The 25,730-nt window shown below is 38.0% G+C and overlaps 1 protein-coding gene across 1 annotated transcript in view; it reads right to left on the reverse strand.

Moving 5' to 3' along the window:
* The window catches only part of GPR158 (G protein-coupled receptor 158), a 202,358-nt gene that overhangs the window by 59,621 nt on the left and 117,007 nt on the right, over positions 1-25,730 (reverse strand). Inside the window, exon 5 of the mRNA XM_059819042.1 lies at positions 22,862-22,930. Coding sequence (XP_059675025.1) covers positions 22,862-22,930 — 69 coding nt within the window. The remainder of the gene's footprint in view (positions 1-22,861; positions 22,931-25,730) is intronic.

Below are 25,730 nucleotides of genomic sequence, written 5' to 3' on the forward strand. Positions count from 1 at the left end.
ACAGAAATGGGTTTGGTTGGTGCTACGGAATTTCTTATCCATCTGCTTTGATGTGTCAGTTATTTCTCTGTCTTTGGTATGTATGTATCCCTCATACATATATCAGCTCACTTCTGACAGCCTCACATTCTTTAATACAGCTATCCTAACAGCAACCTGAACAACTTCAGAAGTCAGTCCCTGAGGACTTGCGAGCTGGCTGATCTCAGCAGTTCAGAGACTTCAAGCTGGCCAGATGTGGGCTTGGCTGCACGTCAGAAGTTTCCACTGAAATCAACACATTACCACAGAAGGTTTAAAATCTTTTTAAACAAGATTTTTGAAAACAGAAACTACTGTCGTGTTTGAAAATTTAAAGCCCACCAGAATCCATGTAGCTAACTGTGCACAGGGGAAAAACTTTTTTCCTGACTCCTGCAGGTCACTAGCCGCAGCCTTGAAGCTGTATAGTCACTGATCTGGCATTGAAGATACTTCGGAGCTAGCCAGGGTGTTAGGAGCCTTTGACTTCACTAAAAGGCAACTACCCAAATATTTAAAAAATATCTGGCTCCCTGTCTTCAAAAAGAGCTGCAAGTGTTAAAAGCAGTGTAGATCACATAGACACTCCGCACTATTTCACTTGATGTTTCTTCTTCCTAAACTTACACACAAAGGCCTTGGATTACTTTCCAGTTAAATATTGAAATATATGTGAAAATGTGGGTTTCCTGATCAAGCAAACTGTCAGGTTTTGAGTGGAGATTATCGGATATGCTCTGCCAGCGGCAACACTAAAAGCAAAGGTAAGCAGGTGGGATAGTCAGGGCTCCAGCCACATGCACGTGAAGGATGAGAAAAGAAGCACAAGTGAAGTGTAGAGGAGAAGCTGAGCTCCTTAACTATTCAATACTTCTGTTTTCATGGTTTGCATTACATTCAATAGATAGATTGATTACATTCAAATTAATAGAAGTAATTTCGTCAGAACATTTTATCTAGGCAACAGGTATGTACGCATAAGCACATTTCAAAAATTGTTCACACCAATGCAAAATTATGGAAGTGGAAAATCAAAGGAAGTTGTAAAGTCAAAATATCTTCTAAAATATTTGCTTCCTCTACCAGTTAACTATTTCTTTCATCTGTTCATATACATTTTCCTCAGTGTGACGTGCCATTTGGGTAGATGACAACAGTCAACTGAATGTCCTAGTTTACCTACCTCGTGTGCGAAAGAAATAATTGAAAACTTTCTTACTGGATCCACTACTATAATCTTTTCTTAACAAAGATGTGGTCACTCAAGGAGCAGAAGGAAAATCATTTTAAGGAGCTGAAACATCTCAAATGAAAAAGATAGACATCTGTTCAGCTCAATCATTTGCCAAATACTTGACACATCTTAACAACAGGGTTAAGAATATGCTAGTTTCATTTTATGAATAAAGAAATGCACTATGCAATACAACCTTTTATTAAAAACAAGGAATATCTACCAATTAAATTTAAGACCATGTCTGCAATTTTAAGAAAAAGGAACCTTTTAAAAACATAATGATAAAGTAGTCTATATTAAAATAAATCTTGCAAGAGCTGCAGCTAAATCAAGACATTATAGACTAAATTATTCAGAGCAACTTGCCAAGTATACTTAATGCAAGACACAGGTCATAAAACAGACTCACAGAGACTTTTTGCATTTCATTACAATATGGCTGAAATCCCTACAAACATACAGTGCAGAGAAGAGGTTTTATGTGAGTATTTTCAAACAGTGACTTCTATTTGAGAAAAGAAAACATGCAGTTATTTAGAATTCAAAAAATACCTTATCTCCCGGTCTTAATCTGACAAAGCCAGTGAAGTATTTAACACCAAGTTTGTGAGAAAAAACTACCCAATGGTTTAGGTTCTTCAGGAATACCTCAATCCTGGCTGCATGCTCTCTCTGAACTACACATTAGGCAGGTTCACAAGCCAAGGTAGGAATTTTATTGACACTGATTTTTAAGATGGTTACTTAGAAAAGATAATAGGGACAGACCAGATCTTTGAAATATCCTGTTTAAACCACAGCAACGAGTAGGACACAGAACTGGCTGTTACCCTCGGCAGGAAAGTTTTTGTCGGTATTTATTTTGACAACCAGTAATTTAGAAAACCTTTCTCCACAAAATACCAGCCAGACATCTTAACCCAGCTAGTGCTGATTAGTTTACTGCAGACATCACTGCTGGAACTATCGACTTTTCATTTTCAGCTTATGTACCTGTAGCAATAGCAGCAGTGGGGACAAGCCAAAAGCCACAGTGTGACGAACCTCCAAATCAAGAACGGATGCCCGTCTGGGAAATCTGCTTCAATAGGGAGGTAATTGGGTGAATTGTGAAAATGAGTGACATACTCTGATGACATGATCTATGATCCCAGAGGTCTTAAATCTACATTAACCATATTAAGCAAATGATGTCATTAACATAATTAATTAATTATGGGTAATTAACAAAGTCCAGAAGAAACCAGCCACAGCTGCAAACTCAAACTTCACTCCATAGTAGAAACTATAGAAATAGGAAAAAAACACTATTTCTCTTCCTAGTGACGTTCTTATAGTTCTCGTATCACACGGATATGAACATTGTTGCCTTCCAAAAAAAATGTGGACAGTTTGCTTGTCTAAGAGTGCTCATGCTCTTTGGTTCTAGTCAAAAGGTAGAAAAATTGTTTTGTATAAATCCAGGCAAGAAAAATATTTATGCAGTGTTGAGCAGATATTGATAAATTATTATGACTGAGAAATTAAAACAAATTTAGTAAATTAAATGTTTATATTCAAAACAATCAGGCTCTACGGAGATTTTCTCTCAGTCACATATGATCTCTACGTTATTTTTAAAGAACAGCAGAAATCAGCTCCACTCCTCTCTGCAGCACTGGAGCAAAGCAGCCTGCAGAATCAGCCCTCCTCTGCGTAGAGCGTAGGCATATGCACTATGGGTCCTCTTCTCTGGAAACAGACACACCCATAAGTAAGTCACTACTTACATACGGATGGCTCAGGGATGCTGCAAAGTAGTAGTTCAATAATGGCCTAATAAAGGTGAAGTGAATGTGACAAATGTATAAGTGGGCTTACTACCATGGTTGCCTGGAAGAGCAGGGGTCTGATCTCTGTGAAGAAGGAGATCTTTCTTCTTGTATGTTCCTAAGACAACTCTTTTCCTCCAGATTTTCATTAGCAACTTTTTCTCCACAGAACTTGTATTTTGTGATGTATTTCTGCCATTCTGGTTCTTAAGCATGGACAGAAAAGAAAAAACTCAATCACCTCTATAATTAGAGAACAGCTGAGATTGCTGGAAAGACTTCAGACAAGGAAACCTGCTTCTTATTGCCTCACTGCATTTAGGCTCCAATGTGCAGATGAATGAAGACTACAGAACAACTCCTGTCTTCCTATTTTCATTGTCAGTTGGCCATTGAAAACATACGAGAAATAAATTCTGCTACTGCACATTTGTTGTCACAAGGGCTGCCATTTGCCTAGGCTTGTAAAGCATCCACCACATTTCTGACCACTGCTCTTGCTAACTAAGAAGTGATGGAAGTTGAAGACTCTTTAGAAAAGGATCTCATTCAGGTAGAAGCTCCCAGCTCTTGGCATCTGAATTTGAATTCAGAGGTAGCTGGGCCCTTACATTCCTTGCCATGCACGTGCAAGATACTGCCAGATCAATTCATCAATAACATTTTTACTCTTTCAGAGACAGGATTTCCTACCTCTCATGGAATTTAACCAGCACACTTAACCCTTAACTGGAGAAGTCTGACTCACCAGCCTTTCAAGCCCTTGCATTAAGGTGAACAACTAGGTCTCAGGAGACATGAGTTCTACTTCTCCTGTCATAGAGTTTCAGAGGAGGAAATTATTCTTAAATAAATAAAAGCGGTACAGAATAGATACTTGGATGGTGCAAAAATGAATGCTTTCACGAAACTTCGAGATCCTATAGACTACAGACATACATTGACACCATGGTGCTGCAGAATGTTATTCTGTGTTTATGGATATATGTGGGCCTACGAGGGGATAGCTGTAAATAAAACATCAAACCTTTTTTTTAAGTGTAAGTTCTACATACACAGACATTTTCTAATCCCTTCTCCAGTTGACATGCATGTATGTGTGTGTTTGTACATACAAAATTAATCATGTACTTGCGTAAATATTTATATAGCTATACATTTATATACAGAAATAGATCTGGTGCTTTCCTTGTGATTTCTTTTTTGCCTGCAAAAGCATGATTCTCTTTCAAATGTTAGCTGCTTCTTATACCAATTCTACAGCACATTGATTCCAAAATAGCAACATAATTCAATTTAAGTATATTTGTGCCTATGTTTTTTTCTTTATGAAAAGCAACACAGATTTTCATCACTATCAGTCTCCTGCAATCCTAAGCAACCCTGAAATACACTTTTAGTGCAGAAGGGTTCACAGGGCATCTCCATGAGCCACAAAACACTCCTTCACATTGTACGTGAGAAAGTCATATTCTCTATATTCACTCTTCTTCACCACATTCAACTAGGGTGATTTGATACTATAATACCAGTATTTCTACAGGGAATAGAAATCTGGAGTGGAGCTTCTACACACCTGACCTAGGGAAGAAAAGTGAAACACCCAAGTCCAAGACAGTCAGCCTAAGCTCCCCCTGTGTTCAATGGGGAGCATCATAGGCAGAGGGCAACTCAAATTGTCCTTCTACAGGTACCTAAGGTGGGTTATGAGCGCTGGCCTCCAGAGGTGCCTGCTTTTCTCCACAGGCTATAAAGGGACCCTAGGGGGAAAATGTGATGTTCAGAGTTAAAATTAATATAAAAACCCCTGCACTGCAAATAGCCTCTCCAAAGTTTTACTCACAGTTCTCAGCACTCTCTCCTTCTCAAATGAGTTCACATGCAGCTAGTAACCTGGCAGACCATGTAAAGCCCATCCTTCAACTCTGAAGTACTATAGAGGAGAACAAGCTGGAAAAGGCTTCAGAACTATTTAGTCTAATTCAATATTTACTACTATTTTAAACTGGGGGTCTCAAAGGAAGCAAGGAACTTTAGGACAATTCAACTGATTTGGAAAGAAATAGGCCTAGAACACAAGGTACGTTTCATGGGTTTTAAGGTAACTATCAGGGAATGCAGAAACACAGAAATAAGATGGCAGTGAAAGTAACACAGATATTAGCTCCTTGAGGGCTATGTTGTGAATGGACAGGTGTCAGTTCCATTACAGAATAAAAATGCAAAAGCCTTAAAATGAAAAGCAATGATCTCAGACTAGCCATATTGAATACAAGCTGTCAAAAAGCAAACTCGAGCAATATATCAGCAACATAGCTGGATGAACTCAGAGAAGCCTGAGAAGAATTCTTCTTTACAGACCTCAGGAGGAATATTTCTTTAATAGTACAAGAACAACCTAACCAACTCTGAAACAGCAGCCTTCAAAAGCTTCAACACGTGTAGGTGGCAACCAACTAAACAGAACAACAAATCAGAACAGAAATCTCCCCTTGGAAATGCTGCACGGAAGTGGAAAGTAGGAGGGATGGATCCCAGAGCAGATCTTCAGGAAATTGAGTGTGGACTTGAAAAACTTCAAAGAGTCTGTGGAGGTCATTGAGCAGTTGGTGAGAAGTTTGAAGCACAATGGCGCAGGAAAGAGAGGAGTCAAGTGAAAGGGGAGTTGCACAATGTGAAATCATTGACTGGGGGAAACTAAGGGTAATAAATTCTCCTCCTCTGGAAAACAAAGTTTCATGACACCTCAGTGATTTGTATTGCTGCTCATCATCTGAAAAATCAGCAACAGTAAAACTTCTAAGGGATAATAGGCACATCTCATCTTCCAAATACCGCATTTGCTAACCTTTCCATACATTCTGGTTTTCCATAAAACTGCATTGGCAAATGCACAAGTAAACATATTGATGAATTTTTAATTGTCTGACATGGGCAGTTTCTTTTCCAAAAAGAAACAGATAAACTACAAAAACATTTGAGATTTAAGATTGTATTTGATGTTTTAACCGTTGATCTTTAACATCTTTTTCAGTTGTCATTAAAAACTTCAGTCCTCTCTCTCACATGATATGAAGTCTTTTCAGGTCCTAAAGATTTGAACTCGAACACCCAGAACAGCGTTAGGACTTGCAGTTTGTTTTGCTGAACTATGCTTTCTCTGTAACTTAGGGTTTGGATTTTTGTGATTAAAATTGCCTTTTATTTTGAACATGCAAAATAACTGTAGAGAAATAAATTGTAGATGAGGAAAAGAAACTCACAGGAGCCAATTTTTTATTATTTTTAAAATTTAGTGGGATTAGACAAAACAATGCACCCGTCCTCAGTGCACCAATTAGAAGGTTTCTGAGTAAAGTTCCTGACAGATAATGCTTTAATCTGGAAAACAACCAACTTCAAGCTATGTTTTCCCAGTGATAACAGTTGAGGTCCATATACTACTCACTGCTCATACCTAAATTTAACTTAAGCATTCATTGGAGCAGGTATTAGAAGCCAGGTCCCCCACTTCTACCTAATAGATAACCTAAACAATAGGTAAAATACCTTCCCTACTACACTGTAGAGTTAGATTAATATTTGTGCTTATACCCATTTACTACTGCTTAACAAAGCAATGTGAAATAGCAGCACAAGAGGCTGAACACTTCTCATGCTACAGCATCTTAGAGCCAAAGCGCTAAAACTTTCTTCAAGGTGGTACAACTTTGTATCTTCTGAGCCAGAGAGAGGAACTGAACCTGAGTGTCGCATCCAGAATGAAAACATTAACAAGTGGGATATTGGATAAAAAAGCTATCTATAGGTTGTTTTTTTTAACACCTATACTTGATAAGAAAGTAAGGCTTGCATGGTGCATCTGAAGAGAGGGTTCAAATCTGCAACCCTTTGTGAAGGAAGGCATTTTCCCACACACAAAAACTAGGCAGATCATAAACCACAATTCCCTCTCCCTTCAGCACATCCAACTCCCTAAGCTGGCAAAGTAGGCATGCTGGCTTCTGTGTCTCCGACTGTGAGCACACAGCCCTCTAATGTAAAGAGTACCTCACTTGACCTCCAGGCACCAAAATTAGGCACTGCCATCTGGAATTGCAATGCCTAACCCTATGGTAAGTTGAGTCCATAAAAGACTTGCCATGTTAAAAATTGAAGCTATGTTAGGAAACACGTTCCCTGCTTATGGCTTAACAATTCAACCATCTTTGGTCTTCTCCTTTCAGAGACACTGACCAAAACAGCTACAACCAGTACCTGCTGGTTCCCTCCTGTTGCTGCAGCTGTAAAAACAAAGCATTAGAAATACCAGTCTTCCAGGGCAAGATCTCTCATTTGCATTCCTGACACATCTCACTTGCACAAAATGCGTTCATTAACAGATCAACAAAACAGCAGAAGGAGGCTTTCTTCAAATGTTCCACTCCTTTCTGAGCACAGGGGGAGTCCTCCAAACATTTCACTGATTTATCAAAGAAAAGGCCCACCCTCTACCAGGAGAGACATATTCTACTGAATTTTGTTACTGGGCAGTCCTCTGCATTTAAAAACAATTATTTATTTATATGAAGTTCCTTCTCCACTCTCCCTACCAAGCTGTTTGGGGTGTTGGATAAACAACCGTACAATACAAACAGCATAAAAGCAGAAGGACAAAATATTTACGAGCAAAATGTACCATTGTCACCAGAGCTAAGAATGAGATGGTAAACAGAAACCAAAACAACCGAACTCCAGGGGGCCGAGGAGAAACACAGCAATTTTTTAGAAGAGAAGTCAGGCTGGTAAGATAGATAGATAGAAAGACAGATAGCAATGAGATCAAACACCCAAGCTGTGAGACCCCATATCTGAGACTGGCCAAAACAAACACTTCAAGACCCACATTTAGATGAGGAGCTGGGAGTACTCAGAAGGCCATGATCTTCTTTTTCTTCAAGGTTCTTGAGCATTTACTATATATATCACAACTATTTATGATTTAAAACAAACCCGTTCAGGCAAATTTTGACAGGATTGCTTGTGACATGTCTGAGAAAAACACATTACTTTAGACGGTCTAAGGAAATGAACCTAGCAGATTCGGTGTATCATGCTACAAAATTTCATCTACTTTATGAAAGACACACATGGAGGGAAAAAACACCATTTATTTGAACTTGCTTAGGTAACTGTAAAACCTCAAGAAGGTCTGCCATGCTCTCTAGACCAACAGAGTACTCAGTGTTTAGCAACAGGGACTTCTGTGTCCTCTATTTCTTTTTCTTTCTTTCACTTTGAGTGATTTCAACTTTATTTTTTTCCTGTTCTCTAACCTATTTCTTAATCAGTTAAGACTAAACATTACTTGAAGTTAGATGAAGGTTCCAAACCGTTGAAAATAATGGAGAATGACTTTTCCCAACTTTACTGTCTTCTCAATAATTCATTCTCTGTCAACTTGCTCGTTTGTTTCATCTGATCCATATCTGCGGCCTTGTCATTAGTATAAACAATAACACATGCTAATTATGGTATAAAATATGATCAGTTATCTATTATGAAATCAATTTCATGTCTAAAAATTCTTGATCACCTCTGATGTCTGCTATACATACTGGAGGGTCAATACAGAAATGAATGCCTTTCACAACTACATCATTTGATATGAAAGTCTTTTGATGTTAGGAGGTTAGCCCAGTTTATAGACACTTGAGGAAAGCCTAACATACTAGAGGTTTCTTTTCCAAATGTAGTAAGCACTGATGGCGCTTACCCTAAACAGAGAAGATATCCTGCCTGAGAAAAGAAGTGCTCCTTACTATTTGTTAACTCCCACAACCAACAGCAGTAACTATAGCCCATAGAAAGTCATCTCAGCTCAGGGTCAAAACAGGTCAAGTTTCTTTTCCTGTAAACCTAGTGGTATGGCATGTCTTTTGGTTCCAGAAAAGTTACATAAAAAATTTAGATTTTTTTACTATTCTTGGTGACATATGAAATTGGCAGATACCTTATTGTTACCAATACTAAATCTATTAATCTTGATTAAGACTTACATTGTAGGTTTTTAGGGTATGTTCTGATTCAGCTATCTTCCAAAATTCCTGGGTCTTCATAAAATAGAGCATATGATTGTCTAACAGAGCCTTATGTTGAATTAGTGGTTAATATAGATGTTCCTTAGGGTTTTAAAAGACTTGTTATGACAGCATTTTGCCTTCTCTTCTTGTAGCAACGACTGGTGATTACTTGCACATAGAGTGCCTGCTACTATGGCAGTAACTTATTTGGATTATGATTTTAAAGATGCAAATATGCCTTGAGGCTTGGAAAGTAGACACAAGTTTAATAAGTATGGATATAAATAGATGACTAAATAAACCAGCACACAGACTTTTATACATTAATTCTTTACAGATTTCAAGGCAATGCCATCAATAAAGACAGCAAAAAGGACTCCATAGGCCAGGAAGCTCTGCCAGAATTTCAAAACATTTCAATGGTTCAGCATGCTGGTGATTTCGGATTAGGAGTTTAAGACAGTCAGCTGAACACTGAGAACACTTGCTCTGTACCCCAATACATGCTCTATTTGAGAGGATTAGGCTAGTTAACAAATTAAGCAAGATTAGTAGATTTAACAACGTACTACTGGAAAACATAAAATTATTTTTGACTCTGACTAATGTAACAACTTGCACACTTGGATCGACATGGAAGAAGAGATCTGAAGATTAAATCATAGCTCCAAGGTTTAAAAACAATGGTTATTTTAACTATTTCCTATAGAAAATTCCCAAATTGAAAAGGAAGATAAAACTCTGAACAAGATACAATACTTGAAGGAAAAGTGGAAAGAACTTCCTCATGCCAACAAAACTCCCTTTAGTTTTCTTCCTGAACATCATTATAGTCTGCATAAGTACCAGCATATGCTATACAAAATATACCTGTTGGATATACATGTAACAGGATTAAACATTTCTTTCAGTGAAAATGACCAAAAACGTTTTGATCATACAGGAAAAGCAGTATCAATATGCATTTAATAGAAAAAAAAAAATTAAACTAAGAACTATTACAATGTCCCTTTATCCAAAAATGTTTCTTAACCAAACTTTGTACACACACCACAAAGTAGAACCAAACCACTTTGTAATATGCTCTCAGACAGCAAATGCCTGCAGCAGTAATGTGCTGCTGTCTGAATGGAGCCCAGCCACGGCGGCAGCGGAAGGCATGTTGTCCTGTGAGAAATTCCTAACACAACTTAACTCCATCACAAAGCACTGAGATTTCAGCACGCCCAAGGAACATGCTCTGCCTTCGTGATGGAGCTGCCCATGTGCACCAGTCAGATGCTTTCAGAATATGTCAGAATTAATGTGTATGTACACTATGCATATGTTTTGTATTTTCCAGTGGATTTGACCCTTCAGATTACTTTCAAAACCAACGACCCTGACACTGATAAAGTTTCCAGGTATTCCAAATGACTGCTTGGGCTTACTTTCACCTGCTTTTTGGCTTACTGCCTTTCTCACTACCCTTGAGTCAATCTCACACTGGACTTTCTATTGTGTGCAATATATAAGAGGAGAAGACAACAAGACAAGTAACTGGTAGTCCTTACTTGCTAAGGGGACTAAGGCATCTAAAGGATTACGTTAACTTCAAGACTTATGCATTGTTGTTAGTCACCAAAATCTTGCCCAACCTAGCATGCATCCGAACCCCCTCCAGTACTACCACTCCACACAAACCAACCCACCTAACTCATGTCATGGCCAAACTATGCCACGCCTAACTCCCTTCTGAGCCCTCTTCAGCTCTTAGCATGTAGGAGCCAGTCTGGCTGGCAAAGGCAGACCAGGAGACTGAGTAACATCACTCAGGCCACAGAAAAGCAATTTTAAATCCCTGATTAGTTTGAGAGAGTTCAAACACCCTTAACTGTAATAGCATGCCAGCCGTGAGGCAGCTCGGGGATCTGAAGCTGGCCTATTCTCAACCCACACTAGCAGAGCTGCTGCAGTTTACATGGAATGCTTGAACTCGTTCATCGGGACAGTCTGTACCTGATGAGCTCAGGTCACTCCCCTAAAAACAGACAAATCTGAGTTACAAATTCATGGTTCCATGACTATTCAGTAGAAGACTGAACTAGTCATTTGAGTAAAATTGGGACCTCTTCTTGCTCTTGCCCCTTGACATTGCAAGCATTCCTACTGTTCTCCCTGTTATCGTAAACCCTGCAGATTGAGGCTTTCTAGTGGGAGTGATGGATTTTCTTCTTAATATTCCCTGCTGCTTTGTTTATCATCTAACGTCTTGTCATGTAAGTTGGGTGCAGGTCCATAGAAATTAGTAGAGTAGTTCTGAAATACAGTCCACATGGGACTGGAATCAGCCTTTTTCTGTTAGTATTTTTATGGCTTAATCTTTTCAAATATTCTCAAATCATTCTCACAGAGTACCTATCATCTCTAGCAGTATAAAAATAGTTGCATGCTACCAGACCTTTGAGAAGATGAAAAATTCACCATCGAATGTGTCCTTGCTCACACCTTTAATAAAGTATTTTTAAACACTTTCATTGTTATTATTAGTAACAGCCATTTGTAATGTGATTCTTACTCATTGATCAGGACCCTGCTGTGCACAGCACAGGTATGCCAAACAACCCTGTACCAAAGAGTTCATAATTTAAATATGAGATGAGAAACCACACGTCAATACAGAGGAAGCACAAGGAAAGAATAAAAGATTTATCTTCTACAGTTATGTAAGAGGTGGTTTAGGAAAGGAGAAGAAAGCTTGCAAGTGAGAAATAACTGTATGCAAGCAAAGAATGAGCACTGAATGTACAATCTGTGGTTTTACAGATACCTTCTATAGCATGTAATTGTGACAATGAGAGAAAAGTCAGCACTATATCAAGGTACAACATGTCACTTCTGTCTTGTTTTCATTTCTATACTGTTTGGTTGCTCAATTTTGGATTAATTTTCCTGTTGCTATATTAGACTTTTTGCTGTGTTTTAATTCTCAGGGGCTAAGTTCTCTATTCTTTTTTATCACTATCATCCTTTCCTTTTATTCTTCACATTGATTTTACTAACTAAACAACATGCAATAAGGCTTTAGCACCCTGGCTTATTTAAACGATTAACATCAAAGAATGAAAATTGTGGATGATCTAACTAATTTGTTTGATAAATGATACACTGTAAGAGAACTGTATAAAACTGTTGTTTTCTTCCACTTCCAACTTTTTCTGTGATGAAATAAAGTCTAATTTCATCCTCTTACTTTCTATGATTTTACCCATACTTATTACCTTGGAATTGCTTAAAATGTTTTTTTCAGCTTTGAAATCGTCCCATCCACTTCCAATAACAGTTTTGATTGAATTCACGTATTTCTCTCTTTGCTCCTTTTTTTATTTCAAGCATGTGCAGAACTTACTGAACTGTATCATGCCACTACAAGAAATCTACTTTGGATTCAGATTTCAAAGAGAGATCAGCACATGGATGCTGTATATTGGCTATGAAGTATACAATATTCCTTAATAGCTTCCTCAAAACTTGCATATATTTGCAGATCCGCGCTTATTCCCACAAAGGTAGGGGATCTAGAAATCAAATTGTTTCTATAAAACACTGTTTGCTGAAAATACTATTGCTTTTTCTGTGTGGTTCTAATATACAGAGTTGTATGCAATAAATCAAAAGGTTTATATCACATAGGAAAAAGCTGTTTTTTGTAAAGACTAATTGCTTGCTCTAGGGAACATCTTCTATTCCATCCCCAGAACTAGTGTTACTTCTAAAACCAGAAATCTCATCTCTCCCTACTTGCTGTGGTGTAGATTTAGACCCAGGCACTACTCCTTCAAATGTCTCATTTTCAGAAATCAATCTGGCTAGTTTCATGGCAAACTTCTTACCTGCTGGCCCCTAACTCTTCATTTTTTGAACCCTGGGAAACTAAGATTTTGAATATTTCTGCCTGATGGCTCTATTATTATCAATAATAAAGGAAATACAGCATATCTTATACACTAGTACTTGTTGATGTGTTTGCATAACTTATATTTTATGTTGTAAACTCGTCTCTGCTCTCACAAGTATTTATATTACTTTTTCCAGTTCCTCTCTACAAGTGAAAGGCTAATTTCTTATTTACATCAGGTGATAAGTGGTTTTGGGGTAAAAGCATTGACTTAAATCCCACTAATCTCTTATCCCGGAGTTTAGAAATGAAAAGTTTAAAAGTGCTACACAGTAATGAGAACTTTCCACTATCACTATTATAATTCTATAAGATTTTTCCAGTGCAAAGATTTCACTAGTTATCATATCATTTCACCTGTAAACTGGAAATTGCTTAACAACATCTAGCAGTTGGTATTAAAAACCATGGATACCATTGCCTGCACCTTCTCGGTTCTCAGCGTGTAGAATGACTGAATAAAGACAGTCTCATCTCTGATGGATGAAATCTGCTTTCTTAAGGTTCTCTTCCAAAACCATAAACTTTTATTTCTCCATTGTAATGCACTGAATTTCTCATCTCTCCTAATCATTAACCATTAATCATCCTCCATGGAGTGACACTTAAACTCTAAGTAGATGGTTAGGAAATACCTAACGCATTCATACATAAAAGAAGAGGGACTGAGAATAAAAACCAAGTGAGGAAAAAAAAGTGTATTTCAGTTCCTGTATTATTTACAGTGAACAGGCTTTGAGATTATGCCTTTCCCTTCTCCTCTGTGTTGACGCAGAGTACTCTGTCAAGTGACATGGAAGTTGATAGGTAAGATATCATGTTTTAACACTCAGCTGTACATATTATATGAGTCTGTGTCTTACCTTTGATATCTCAACCTCGTATTCCAAGGCATGGTGAGTTATCATACTGCCCATTTCACTCTGACAGAATTGGTTTACAGTTGCACTCAGCTTCATACCAGAAACAGCTTGGTAGTATCAGATTATCTAAGTCAAATCTCCCTTAGGCATGAACTGCTTCTGCTTTTATTTTGTTTCAGTTTCTTGTTGGTGCAGATAACAATAACCCTGAATTAAGGAAGCAGGCAACAGGTGAGTCTACCAAGTTCAGCAAGATTTAACAGCAAGCTATAGGCCTTACACTTGACTACACTTGTTGCTCCTTGGGTCTCAGGTATGAAAGCATGAACAAACAATGAGAAAAGTCATTTGGTGGAAAAATATGAACATGCCCCTAACTTTCACTGAAAGACACTTGGGTAAGTGAAAAAGAATGACTGAAATTCATCTCCCACCAACATGCAGTCTCTTAGGTGCTAAACTCATTAGTGAAGGTAAATCACTGACGTCAGGACTATGCCCTACTGAGAATATGTCAAATGTTCACTACTGCTTTTAATATTTTCTTTTCTGGCACAGTTCAATCCTGGCTCATCTATACTATCAAAAACTCTTTCCTTTAGTTTTACAGTTTAATAAAAATGTGCTATATCATCTTTCATTATCTTTCCCATAAAAGTTCTATCGCATTTATATTTTGAAATAATACGAGAGACCCTTTTTTCATGTGTTGATTTTTTCATAAACTTAAGTCACTACAGTAAAATTTGAACATATTCTAAAACATTGTGCATATCGACTCAGTTCACTTGGCCAGTGGTCAATGTGATCAGCAAAACATGTTTGGCTGAGAAAAATATTCCTATCCTTCCTAGCTTATATGCCACTGACATCCAACAAGAGTTATATAAAATAAAGCACACAGGCATTCAGTAAGACTTTCTTCCTGTTTTGTTACTCTAATTCAGCAGAAACAGGGGGGCCAAGTGAAGACTTTCACTAATTAGATATTTTTTCTACCAGTATTGTTCCGTAATTCCTTGGCTTGCCTATGGCATTGCTGTGGTCTCCCGCTCAAGTGCTAGCCAAGCCCCTAATGGTTTAGCTTTAGAGAGCAGAGCAAATATGATGAATTATTATAGCATGGTTCCAGGCATTAGTAAAAAGAGCATAGCATGTGCTTCAGGACTGTGGCCTGGTTTTATAATACTGAAGAAGGAAAGGGGGATGTTTGGAGTAATGGCATCTGTCTACTACTTTGAAAAAAAGACATTAATGTAGGGTCATCTACAAATTCTTACATATGCAAGTAAGCGTATTCATGTGAGTTACTTCAGTGGAATTATGAGTAAAGAGGAGAGACCACAAGATATTGCCCTGCTCCCCTCACCACAAGATTAATTTCACTGAATGAAGGGCTGACAAGACTGTACCACATAAGTCCCTGCAAACCAGCAGTGCAAGACAGTCTTTTAAAATAAAAAGGTCAATGAAAACCCAATGTGGCAGTTGGTTCAGGTCACCAGCTGCTGTCCTTTTCTCTGCAGCTCTCAAGCCCTGCTCACACACATATACTTGACTATTCAGTGAACCTAGATTCTGACAAATGTGTCCTTCAAACTCAGTTCTCAAAAAAGCTTTCAAAGTAGTAAAAATAACACAGCCCTCCTACAATCCCGTACTGCTCCTTTGGATCCACGGAAGGAGGAGACCAGGTTTTGTCTTGGTATCACAAGCAGTGTCACAAGTATGAGCGTGGGAGTCCAAGATGTGAAAGAATAGTGACATCAGTACTTGTACCTTCACTGACCTATCTACAGCCTGTCATTTATAAACCCCACTGTATCTTCCAACAACATCACATATTTCATCATGATACAAAAACTACAACCACTTTATTATGTGCCTGCACACTGCCCAGTTGAGTAATCTCTATCCTTGCAGGTTTTTAAGACCTATGTGTACAAAGCTCTTAGTAACCTTGTCTTATAGCTAGTCTTATAGCTGACCCTCCTTTTTGCACGAGATTGGACTAGAGGCCTCCTGAGGTCCCTTCCAGACTGCGGTATCCTGTGAACACAGCACACAGACATACACAAACACATAGAACAATCTCCTCACCAAATTCCACCTGTATAATTCCTTTGAATTTATGATACCATACCTCTACAGAGTTTCCAATATCCCAAACATCTGTCATCTACACAGAGATACCAGTATCAAATCAAGGTCTTGAGACATACAGCCATGGCTAATCACAGTTCTAGATGTGAATAATTATATATACAACAGTTTCTAGTTATCTCCTTGATAGTAACTACTAGACTGTTTTAGGATAGCTGTGTAGATTAGCAACAACAGAACCATGGAGAACTATTACACTGTGTATCTTGTTTTTCTACTGTTTCAAATATACTTATTTAAAAAGCAGAAAATCTTCAGTGCCTGCTTCCTGTTAATAAAAACAGTCATAAACATTTTTCTTAGTGAGATTCAGGGCAAGGACACAAGTGTTCTCAGTGCCTATGAGGTTTCTGTACTTTGAAGCACAAGCTTGTAATGCAGAGGCTACATCAGCTTAGTTTTGGCTTTTGCATCCAAAGCAAGCTGGCTCTCAAAAAAAGCTATTGGTTTACTGGTTGCATGTTAACTTCAAAAAGTATGTTTGTCTGACAAGGACATTGACTGAGAGAAACAAACTATTGCATAATCTTCTTCCCAGTTCCCTCACTTCTCTGCCTAAGCAAGACAATGTACATATAAAATCCTGGCAACATGGTAATTAAAATCTACCTTTTCCATTGGCTGGATATCTAATCCACTATGATCCAAATGATGGAAATACCCTTTTCTAGAGTACTAGGGGAATCTGTAGTGATTATCTCAGAGCAGATATTTACACTGTGTCCTTGGAATTCAGTGACATGAACACAACAGTGAAGACAGGCATGTTATTTAGCTGCTGTGAAACAAGAACAAGAAAATGATGGGTATTCATTGTAAGAGCTTTAAAAGCTGTGCTATGAGTAAAGAACATGTAGCTATATACTGAAAAACAATCAGCTAAAACATCTGGGGTATCAGAGTGGGCTTGCAGTGCTAAATGTGTTGGAAAAAGCAAAATCTTGCAGTTGGCCTCACTCAACATGAACATGTAAGGAATAAACAGGGACTGAGCTCTTGTAATGCATCCCTTACAGGCATACTTAAGGGACAAATGCATAAAAGTATTATGCACTATTCCATTTTCACATTCATTACTGCCCAAACCAGAGCCTTCCAGTGACATTCTTGCTCTGTTCAGGGCTGTGACTAATGGAACTACTGCAGCCTAATCCTCCCAACACTCATGGCTCACTTCTCCCATGCTAATGTACGTACAGATCATTTGAGGGAAAAAAGCCCACATGCACATCTAAGCTGCACTACTCCCCTCTTTATATTCCTTCTCATAACACAAAAGGGTAGGACATTTCAGCTTGAGTGTGAAAGAGGGAGTACCAGAGTCCCAGAAACAGATCCTAACACCTACTACATGCAAAAAGATGTCTGAGCACAAAGTTTATTCCAGGCTTCACTACTGAACTGCTTCGTCAGCATTAGTAAGTCAATGCACTGCCATTTCTCTAAACTGATAGCAATATTGCCTCACTATAATTAGAGGTTTGGAAAAACAAGGGACAGCAGTAAAGACAAGTAATTTGGATTCTTTAGCCAAAAGAAGAGATGACTGAAGGGAAAAAATCCTAACAGTCTTTAAAAAGATACTCCATAGCCTCCTAAGTTAGTTCATTTTATGGTCTAACTTCTGCCAAGTGACTAGCGACAGGACAAGAGGAAATGGCCTCAAGTTGCGCCAGGGGAGGTTTATGTTGGATATTAGGAAAAATTTCTTTACTGAGAGAGTGGTGAAGCATTGGAATAGGCTGCCCAGGGAGGTGGTGGAGTCACCATCACTGGAGGTGTTCAAGGAACATATGGACGTGGCATTGTGGGACATGGTTTAGTGGACATGGTCGTGTTAGGTTGATCGTTGGACTTGATGATCTTACAGATCTTTTCCAACCTTAACGATTCTGTGATTCTGTAACTGACCTCACTGTTCTAAAGGTTCCCCCCCCACTGTCTAACATAACTTTAACTTGCTGGAATTTAAACCCAGCACTTCTTATCTGCTATATCAAGAACCTGGAGAAGAAATTTTTTCCTTCCTCTTTGCATCATGGTACTCACTAGAAATTATATCATAATATTGCATGGATTTTGGAGTGCATTTGGGAGTTTCAGTTAAAGTAGACTAGCAGTATGGAAAATGTTTAATATATCAGATAACCCACAGCTGCCCAGGGTGGAACTCATCGCCATTCGAGGCAAGTACCCCAGGCTTTCTTATTGGTCAATGGAGTCTAGGCCACGATCTACCTTAACCTCAAGTTGAAGTCTAAAATGAGTCGTAAAAGGCCCTGTTTCTCTTCACTGTTTGCTGAGTGTAGTATGACTGTTTCAGCTATGGATACCTTTACTAGAAACACAGACTCACAGAATAATTTCACTTGCAAGGGAGCTCCAGAGGTCACCTAGTCCAGCCCCCTGCTCAAAGCAGGTCTAATCAGGTCAGGTCGTTCAGAGCTGTGTCCAGTCAAGTCCTGATACCTCCAAGGATAGAGATTCCACAACCTCTCTGGGCAACATGTTCCACTATTTGACCACCTTCATGGTAAAAAAATGTTTCCTGGTGTCTAACCAGAATTTCCTATTTTCCGACTTGTGTCCATTCCAGATGTCTAAAATCAGCTGAGATCTGCCCCCTAATGCAATTAACAGGCTACTCTTTTATAATATTGTGTTTGTGCTCACTTTATTTAAAGGTCTTTGCAGCATGCAAAGAGTTTTCAAACGTGTTAATGCAAGATGCGATATAAGCATTAGCAAGATAGAGAGTCAGAAAAGGTCTAAAAGCTCCACCATAGTCAGTATTTCTGGAAAATGAAAGTAATGAGAATCCTCCCCTCAGATGCCAAATATAGGAGTTAAGAGACTCCTCCATAAGACAGTCAGGTTTTGGCCCTCTCTTCAAAATCTGAGAACAAAGAAATATAAGCAAAATCAAACAGAAAGCCCAGTGTTCATTTGGAGGAGGTCCATCAATAACTGGAAAGACTAAGTAAAGGGAAATCAGAGATGTTACTGTGACAACTATAGAAAACATAAGAAATGAGAGCCTCAGAAATGAGAGCTGCTCAGCAACTGCTGGGTAAAATCTATGCATTTGTAATTGACAAAGCTCATCTGCCTGCTTATAATTCAGGGAAGATCAGTGTGTTGTTATCAATATAGCAGAATTTGAATAATAAATTTTGGTGTAGACCATCATTTGCACTTCCCGTTTGGTTAGAAGGGCATTGTAACAGCTGTTTTTCTCACCAAAAGCAGCTGGCTGGTGATATCATTTTTCAATTAATGTTGCTACCCTATGAATAGATTACTGGATGTAGACATGAAAACAATGACAATTAGTGAAAGAAATTAAGCGATGTTACAAAGTAGGTTTCGGTTTCCATTTAATTAGAGGGTAGGGTAAGTCAGAGATGCAATAAAGCCCTTCTGGACACAGCAAAATTTGTATGCTGAAGGCCTTCAAAACAATCCAAGACAGACTGGGTCAATGGATCTAGAAAAAGCGAGAATTAGGGAAGTGTAGGGGAGCAGAGAGTAAAGATGCAAAAGACTTAAAGCAGTGTTGAGAAAATCTAAGAGGATTTTGATTTTTAAACAAGAATGTAATTTTGCACTGAATCGATTAAATGAACAGAGATTTGAGTTATTCAGAACTGAAATGCTGTCATTTTATCTCTTTACATTGTACATGCACTAAGGCAAGCTATGTAATTCTGCACTTCGTTGAGTGTGAAAGTAAAGCTTTTCAGTTTTCCCTTCCAAATCACAACAGAAGAAGAGATGATACAAAAAAGAAAACAGCCTAATGTTAAAGGATAACACCTTACTGCAGGGATGCTTGTCTGGCCCAAACTGGTGAACTCCATTCCATATTCTAACTTGCATTTCGTGCTTGCTGTCGAAAACATAGCCCAATTCGGGTCTATAAGAGGTGAGATCAGCATTAATTCATCTTAAAGCTCTAATGTTCTCCTCTATTGTAAAATGAGGACCAAATCAAATAGTTGAAAGAACTCTACCTCTGTGCTCATGTTACTAAGTCTTTAACCACATCACTCAGTTACAGAATATTCCCAGTTCTTCTCAGAAACGAATAAAACCACCAAATAACAGGAAGAAGTAAATAAAAAATGGATATGACCCAGGAAAAAGAAGATCTGCTTTGCATGTATGTGACTTACAATCAATATGATAACTGATAAGCTATGCTCTACACCCTGCTATGAATGAACATGTGTGTGAATGTCAGCTGGTGCAAATGAGACTCTCCGTTTAGATCTCAAGTTTTCTTTCTTTCTCACTCTATCCTGCTCTGCTTTGTGCTCCTTTTCCAGACAAGAAGCAGAGGAGTACATTTAGATACTGCTCCTGTACAGCCAAATGTCAAGAGTTCACATTCCAAGGACTCACACCCCATAATTCACACCTTGCAGAAACACAGGCTTTTCTTTCTTGACGATTATATAATAGACCACTCTGGCTATGCTTTATAGCATTCACACATTTATTGTTCCACTGTCTTGCTCTGGATCAGAAATTGATGAAATCTTCCTTGCAGTGAATTGAGGGACAGGGATATTGAGATCCTGGTATTTCTGTATCAGTCCCAATCTTCATCGTTTTTTACAAAGTCATATTCTTGCGGTTGGTGAAATCCAGATTAATTTCTCTGTCTGAACCTCCCATGACCTCCCATTACCACACTCTTCTACATCCCTCCCCTAAGACCTTGAAAATAGAAATGATAAATTTCTCTCTTTCTTCTTTCAGCCTGTAGGAGTAACAGCCTGATTAGTAATTACCTGTGTAAGAAAGAAAGAGAGCCCCAGCAAAGAGCGTGGGAGCATAAAACTGCTATAAGAGAGAAGTCAGGTCATACACTTTGCATATTAGTTTCTAACAGAATGTGTTCTCAGTGGATAGTTTTATATAGTATGAGAACGAGACGTGCAGAGAAGGACAACCTTTAGTCAAGTATCTACAGCCCAACTGGGAGACAAGCTAATTGGGAATTTTCAGCAAAAGATTTTTCCTCAGAATACACCAAACTGTCATTTTGTACTTGCTGTACATTTAACACCGTTTAATGTCAGTGAAAAAAAAGGGGGAAATGTTTAAACATCAGCAAAAAGCTGAGGGGATACTTCGATTATCGATCTCCTCTCTCCCAGCTCCATCTCCTTTCCTCTCTTCTCCCTCTGCATTTAAAGGTTGTGGATGGCCATCTCTTGCATCTAACAGTATGGTTCTTCTTCAAGTCAACTGCTGAGAGAGAAGTCTTTTTCTACTGACAGTCTCAGTATTCCTGACACTGAGGACCTGAAGCCTGAAGACAGACAGCCACCAAAGGATGTTCGTCCTTTGTGAAATACAGTTAGAGGATCAAGACACGAACTGGGAAAGAAACTGAAGAATCAGTGACAGGTGAGCAGACTGCAGACACAGCAAGAGCTACCATGAGGCTTCTGGCATACTTTGGAGTTGAGGTTGTACGAACACTGACTCGTTCTTATGGAGCCTCTGGCTGGGGAAGCCACTACATGGCTCCAGGGCTCTCTGGGAGAGCAAGGAGGAGAGAGACACATTATGCTTTATGCTATGAATTTCTGTAAATGTTTCACAGCATTTCTACACCAGCTGAGGCAGCAGTGCATGGGCTTTCTGTTGTGCTCACTGGAAAAGAATATGAAAGAAGCTCAGAAAACCCCAGAGAGAGGTATTGCAAGTTGTAAAAAGCATTTGTACAACATGGAAAAACCCAAAACTTCCTTCTTCCTGACATCTGCAAAGTGAAAGATGAAAAAACATATAAAAGTATCCTAGAAATTCACACACTTTTTCTTTAGAACTTGAAAGGCCCACATGATTCAAAAGATAATGTATAAAAATTCCATCGGGATTTGTGTTTATTGTAGTATTCTTCACACCTCATTCTACTACAGTTTATTTGCTACTTGTGCTACAACTGCTAAGAAGTTTTGTTTTCCAGCTAGTCTCTCAGTAACTACGTGATGGTCTGCAAAAGCACAGAAGATTCTGACTACTGAGGAAAAGAGAACGTAAACATGTTTTAAAATAATCCACAACTCCATCTTTGTTTCTGTCTACTGATCTGCACTCTTTCTATCAACTTCATTCAATTTACACTGTGATGTCTTGCTTTATCTAGTCATTATATTGGGTTTATGTGGCAATTAACAAACTCAGGTTTTCTGGATTTTTGAAAAAAGAAAGGATATATATTTCTATGAGGTTTGTGATATATTCCTCATGCGACTGTGAAATTACTTTTTTTTCCCTACTTACAGCATAGGGATAATAACCATCTCTATTTTCCCAAATACATGGTATTGCAGATGTCACGTAGCTTCAGAAACATAAAAATATATGCCAGTTATACACTGAAATAATTACTCTCCTTTGTACTACATTCCAGAGAAATACTTGGTATAATCAGTGTCTTCCTTTTACACACCTTGCATATTTTTCCTGTAGCACCGTTTAGAGAGCTATTGTCTTTCAAAGCAAAAACTCAGCTTAATCCAGAACACCTGAAAACTCCCAAGCAAAAAAACACTGGCAAGTTCCCTAAACTGAAAATGGAGAATTATTACAAATACAGTAAGACACTCAAGTGTTCTTAAGAATATTTACAGAACACAGCACATTACACAGATTGTTTTGACATTTATATTTTCACCAAGGTGATTCATACAATGTTTTAAAATGTTGGCAGGGATATAATTTTTCAAAAAAGTCATACTTTGACTTACCGGGAAGTACAGAAGAAGTGATCCAAAAAGAATGGTTTCCAACAGCACCAGCCCTGAAGCCCTGATACTCTAGAAGACAAAAACCAATACAAAATAGAAAATTTTCTCTGTGTGCCATTTAGATGTTGGGTTCTTTGCAGAAAGCACCTTCACTTTTGTCAGTATAATGCTTCCACACTAACGCTTATTAAAGCACAGTATTAAGCTGTCTGTCATATTGGCATGCTCCACATTCTTTAATTCACAGACCCATTACAACAGTTGTGTTTTACAAAATCTAATTTAAAAAATCACTCTTTCCTATGTTAAATACTATTCAACACACATTACCTGGATACATTTTGAAACTGCTAAAATTGCTCTCAAGTGTGAAGAATTATGGATCATGGGAATTACAGGTATGAATTTAGCTAGAATTTGTTCTGTGGTATTTAAATTTCAAGAAGTCCTTCGAACATTTTGACTTATTTAATATTAATAAATTGGCATCTATAATAGGTATGAATAATCTACAATTTTACTCAATACAGAGTGTGCTCTTAGATTGAAAGCGCCTTTATTTTTCCTGAAATTTTGTACAAAGATGTTGATTCAGACATTAACTTGTCAGGACTGTAAAATATCATGCCATTTCCTCACTGATTCTAATGCAGTCCCTCCATCACAGTTTTCTTACATTTTAAAATAAAATTTATTTTTTTTTCCTAATGCAGAGTGTATTCCACTAGGTTTGATGACTTATGAATAGTGCATCTATACCTTATCTTAAAGACAAAACATCAACACTGCTTCCCATTTCTTTAACCATCTCCTTCCCCTGAGATATTGTTTCATACACTGTTCTGGAAGCGCACAGTGTTTTCCCAACTGCAAGCAATGCACGCAGATAGGACAGCAGAAGAGGCTTTGACAAAAATACTTTGAAAAATCTTTTGCATCATAAAATCCTCTTGTGGATTGGAATCAATGTTTCGTGGTAATCTCTCTAATGGTTTTAGATGACAGAAGTTTATCTTTCAGAAGTAAGGCAGTCATGAAAAAAAAAAGTCTATCTGAATGGATTTACAGACAAATTTCTAGTGCCCTGGGGTCCAGTTTCTGCTTGCAAAAGACTGGTGGAATTTTCTAGATAAAAATTCAGCTTTTCAGTGAATCTATAATCTTACTCAGATTTCCTATTTCATCATTCATTCTTTCAACTGGTCACTTTTACAACATCTAATGTACTGAACATAGGTTGAAAGACATGGAGAAAATTCTCAGGAAGCCTTTTTAATATGAGACAATGATGGAGCTACCTAATGTCTAGCAATGGTGAAATTTTGCAGCAAAGGCTGGCTAAACTATGTATATCAGCAGAGATGTCATCAACATCCTACACAAGTGTCCACCTCAAAAATTAGCATGAGAAGTTACTTCCAATGGGTATTCACATCAAAGCCTCTGTTTTAAGGAAAACACTAACATAACAGCTCCAGGGGCATCTTAGTGCTACTGACGCTATTTCAGTCACAGTTAAAACCTGGAGTGAGGACTATGTGTGGTTGTCCCCTGGTCTTAAGATGATAGTGGTGGCTATTTGTTTCAACTACTGAAAGATTTTCCCAGGAAAATCTTGGGAGCACACCTTATTTCCTTATTTTTTGGCCAAAGTTTTTCATGTATTCAAGAATCATTATTATGGCTCCTCTTTTCCAGAATTTTCCAATCCTTTCACTTTTCCTTGTGGATCTTAACCTTAGACTTTCATATTAAGAGTTTCATATTAAGGACTGCAAAACCGTTGTGCTACCTCTCTCTAAAATTGCACCCTGCAACTGAGACAAATATTTCTAGCAAAATTTTCATGGAACTGATATGCTCCCATGAAATGTTTCTTAAAAAGCAAAGCAAAACAAAACACCAACAAATAGCTAAAATACTGTAACTATCTTTCTGAACAGAATGCAATGCCTGCCTTAGCAATTGCTGAAAACTGAATATTGACCCATGAGTGCAGCTTATATTTACACTGGGTTCCCGCAATGCAAGGCATTTGTTTCAAGAAGCCAAATTAAAATGGGTTTGGGTTTTTTTTTTCCTCTATTATCATGTTTTGTAAAGCACAAACACAATCCCAAACACAAAAAGCTGGGAAACTGGTAACTGAAATGCCAGTGTCAGGTTTTTTAGGCTCAAGTGATCCCATCGTTCAATGACATATCAAATTTAACTGAGTCAGTACTTCATATAATTTATTTCTGTCACTTGGATAGATGGGCAGCCTCACCCACTAGTCTGCTAATGTAGACAGTCCAGCACTCATGTACTGCATTTCCCCATGTAACATCCCTGCCTCACTTCATCTAGAAGCATGCTCCAGAGAGACACTCACAAAGCATATATATCAACCGACAAAAAATTGCCCCAAACACATTGATTCTGTATTTGTGAAATCATTTGTTATAAGCATGCCTAAACAATAAACAAAGACCTAAAGGGATGATACTATCTTTTATGGCTGCTGTAATAAAACTGTTTATGTACCCATATTTCTGTATACAGATGCATTCCACTTTTTCAAATGTCACTATAAAAATCAACACATATAGACAACTTTCAAGACTGCTTTCTGCAGACACTTCTGTTCTGATCTAATATAACACCGAAAAAGCTGGAAGTAAATGTTTAGATGCCAGTTATGAAGTCACTAAATGGAATACTCCCAGGTTATTTTAATTAAGAAGTGACTAGACTTCCAATTACTTTATAGCTTAAACGTTTGAAGCTATGGATCATGCACACCCCTTTGACACGTATAATAGAAAGTGCAAATATTTTCACAAACTACAAATGGCAGTATGCGTTAATTCACATTTCTAATGAACAC

Source organism: Gavia stellata, chromosome 6, assembly GCF_030936135.1.
Source record: "Gavia stellata isolate bGavSte3 chromosome 6, bGavSte3.hap2, whole genome shotgun sequence".
NCBI lineage: Eukaryota > Metazoa > Chordata > Aves > Gaviiformes > Gaviidae > Gavia > Gavia stellata.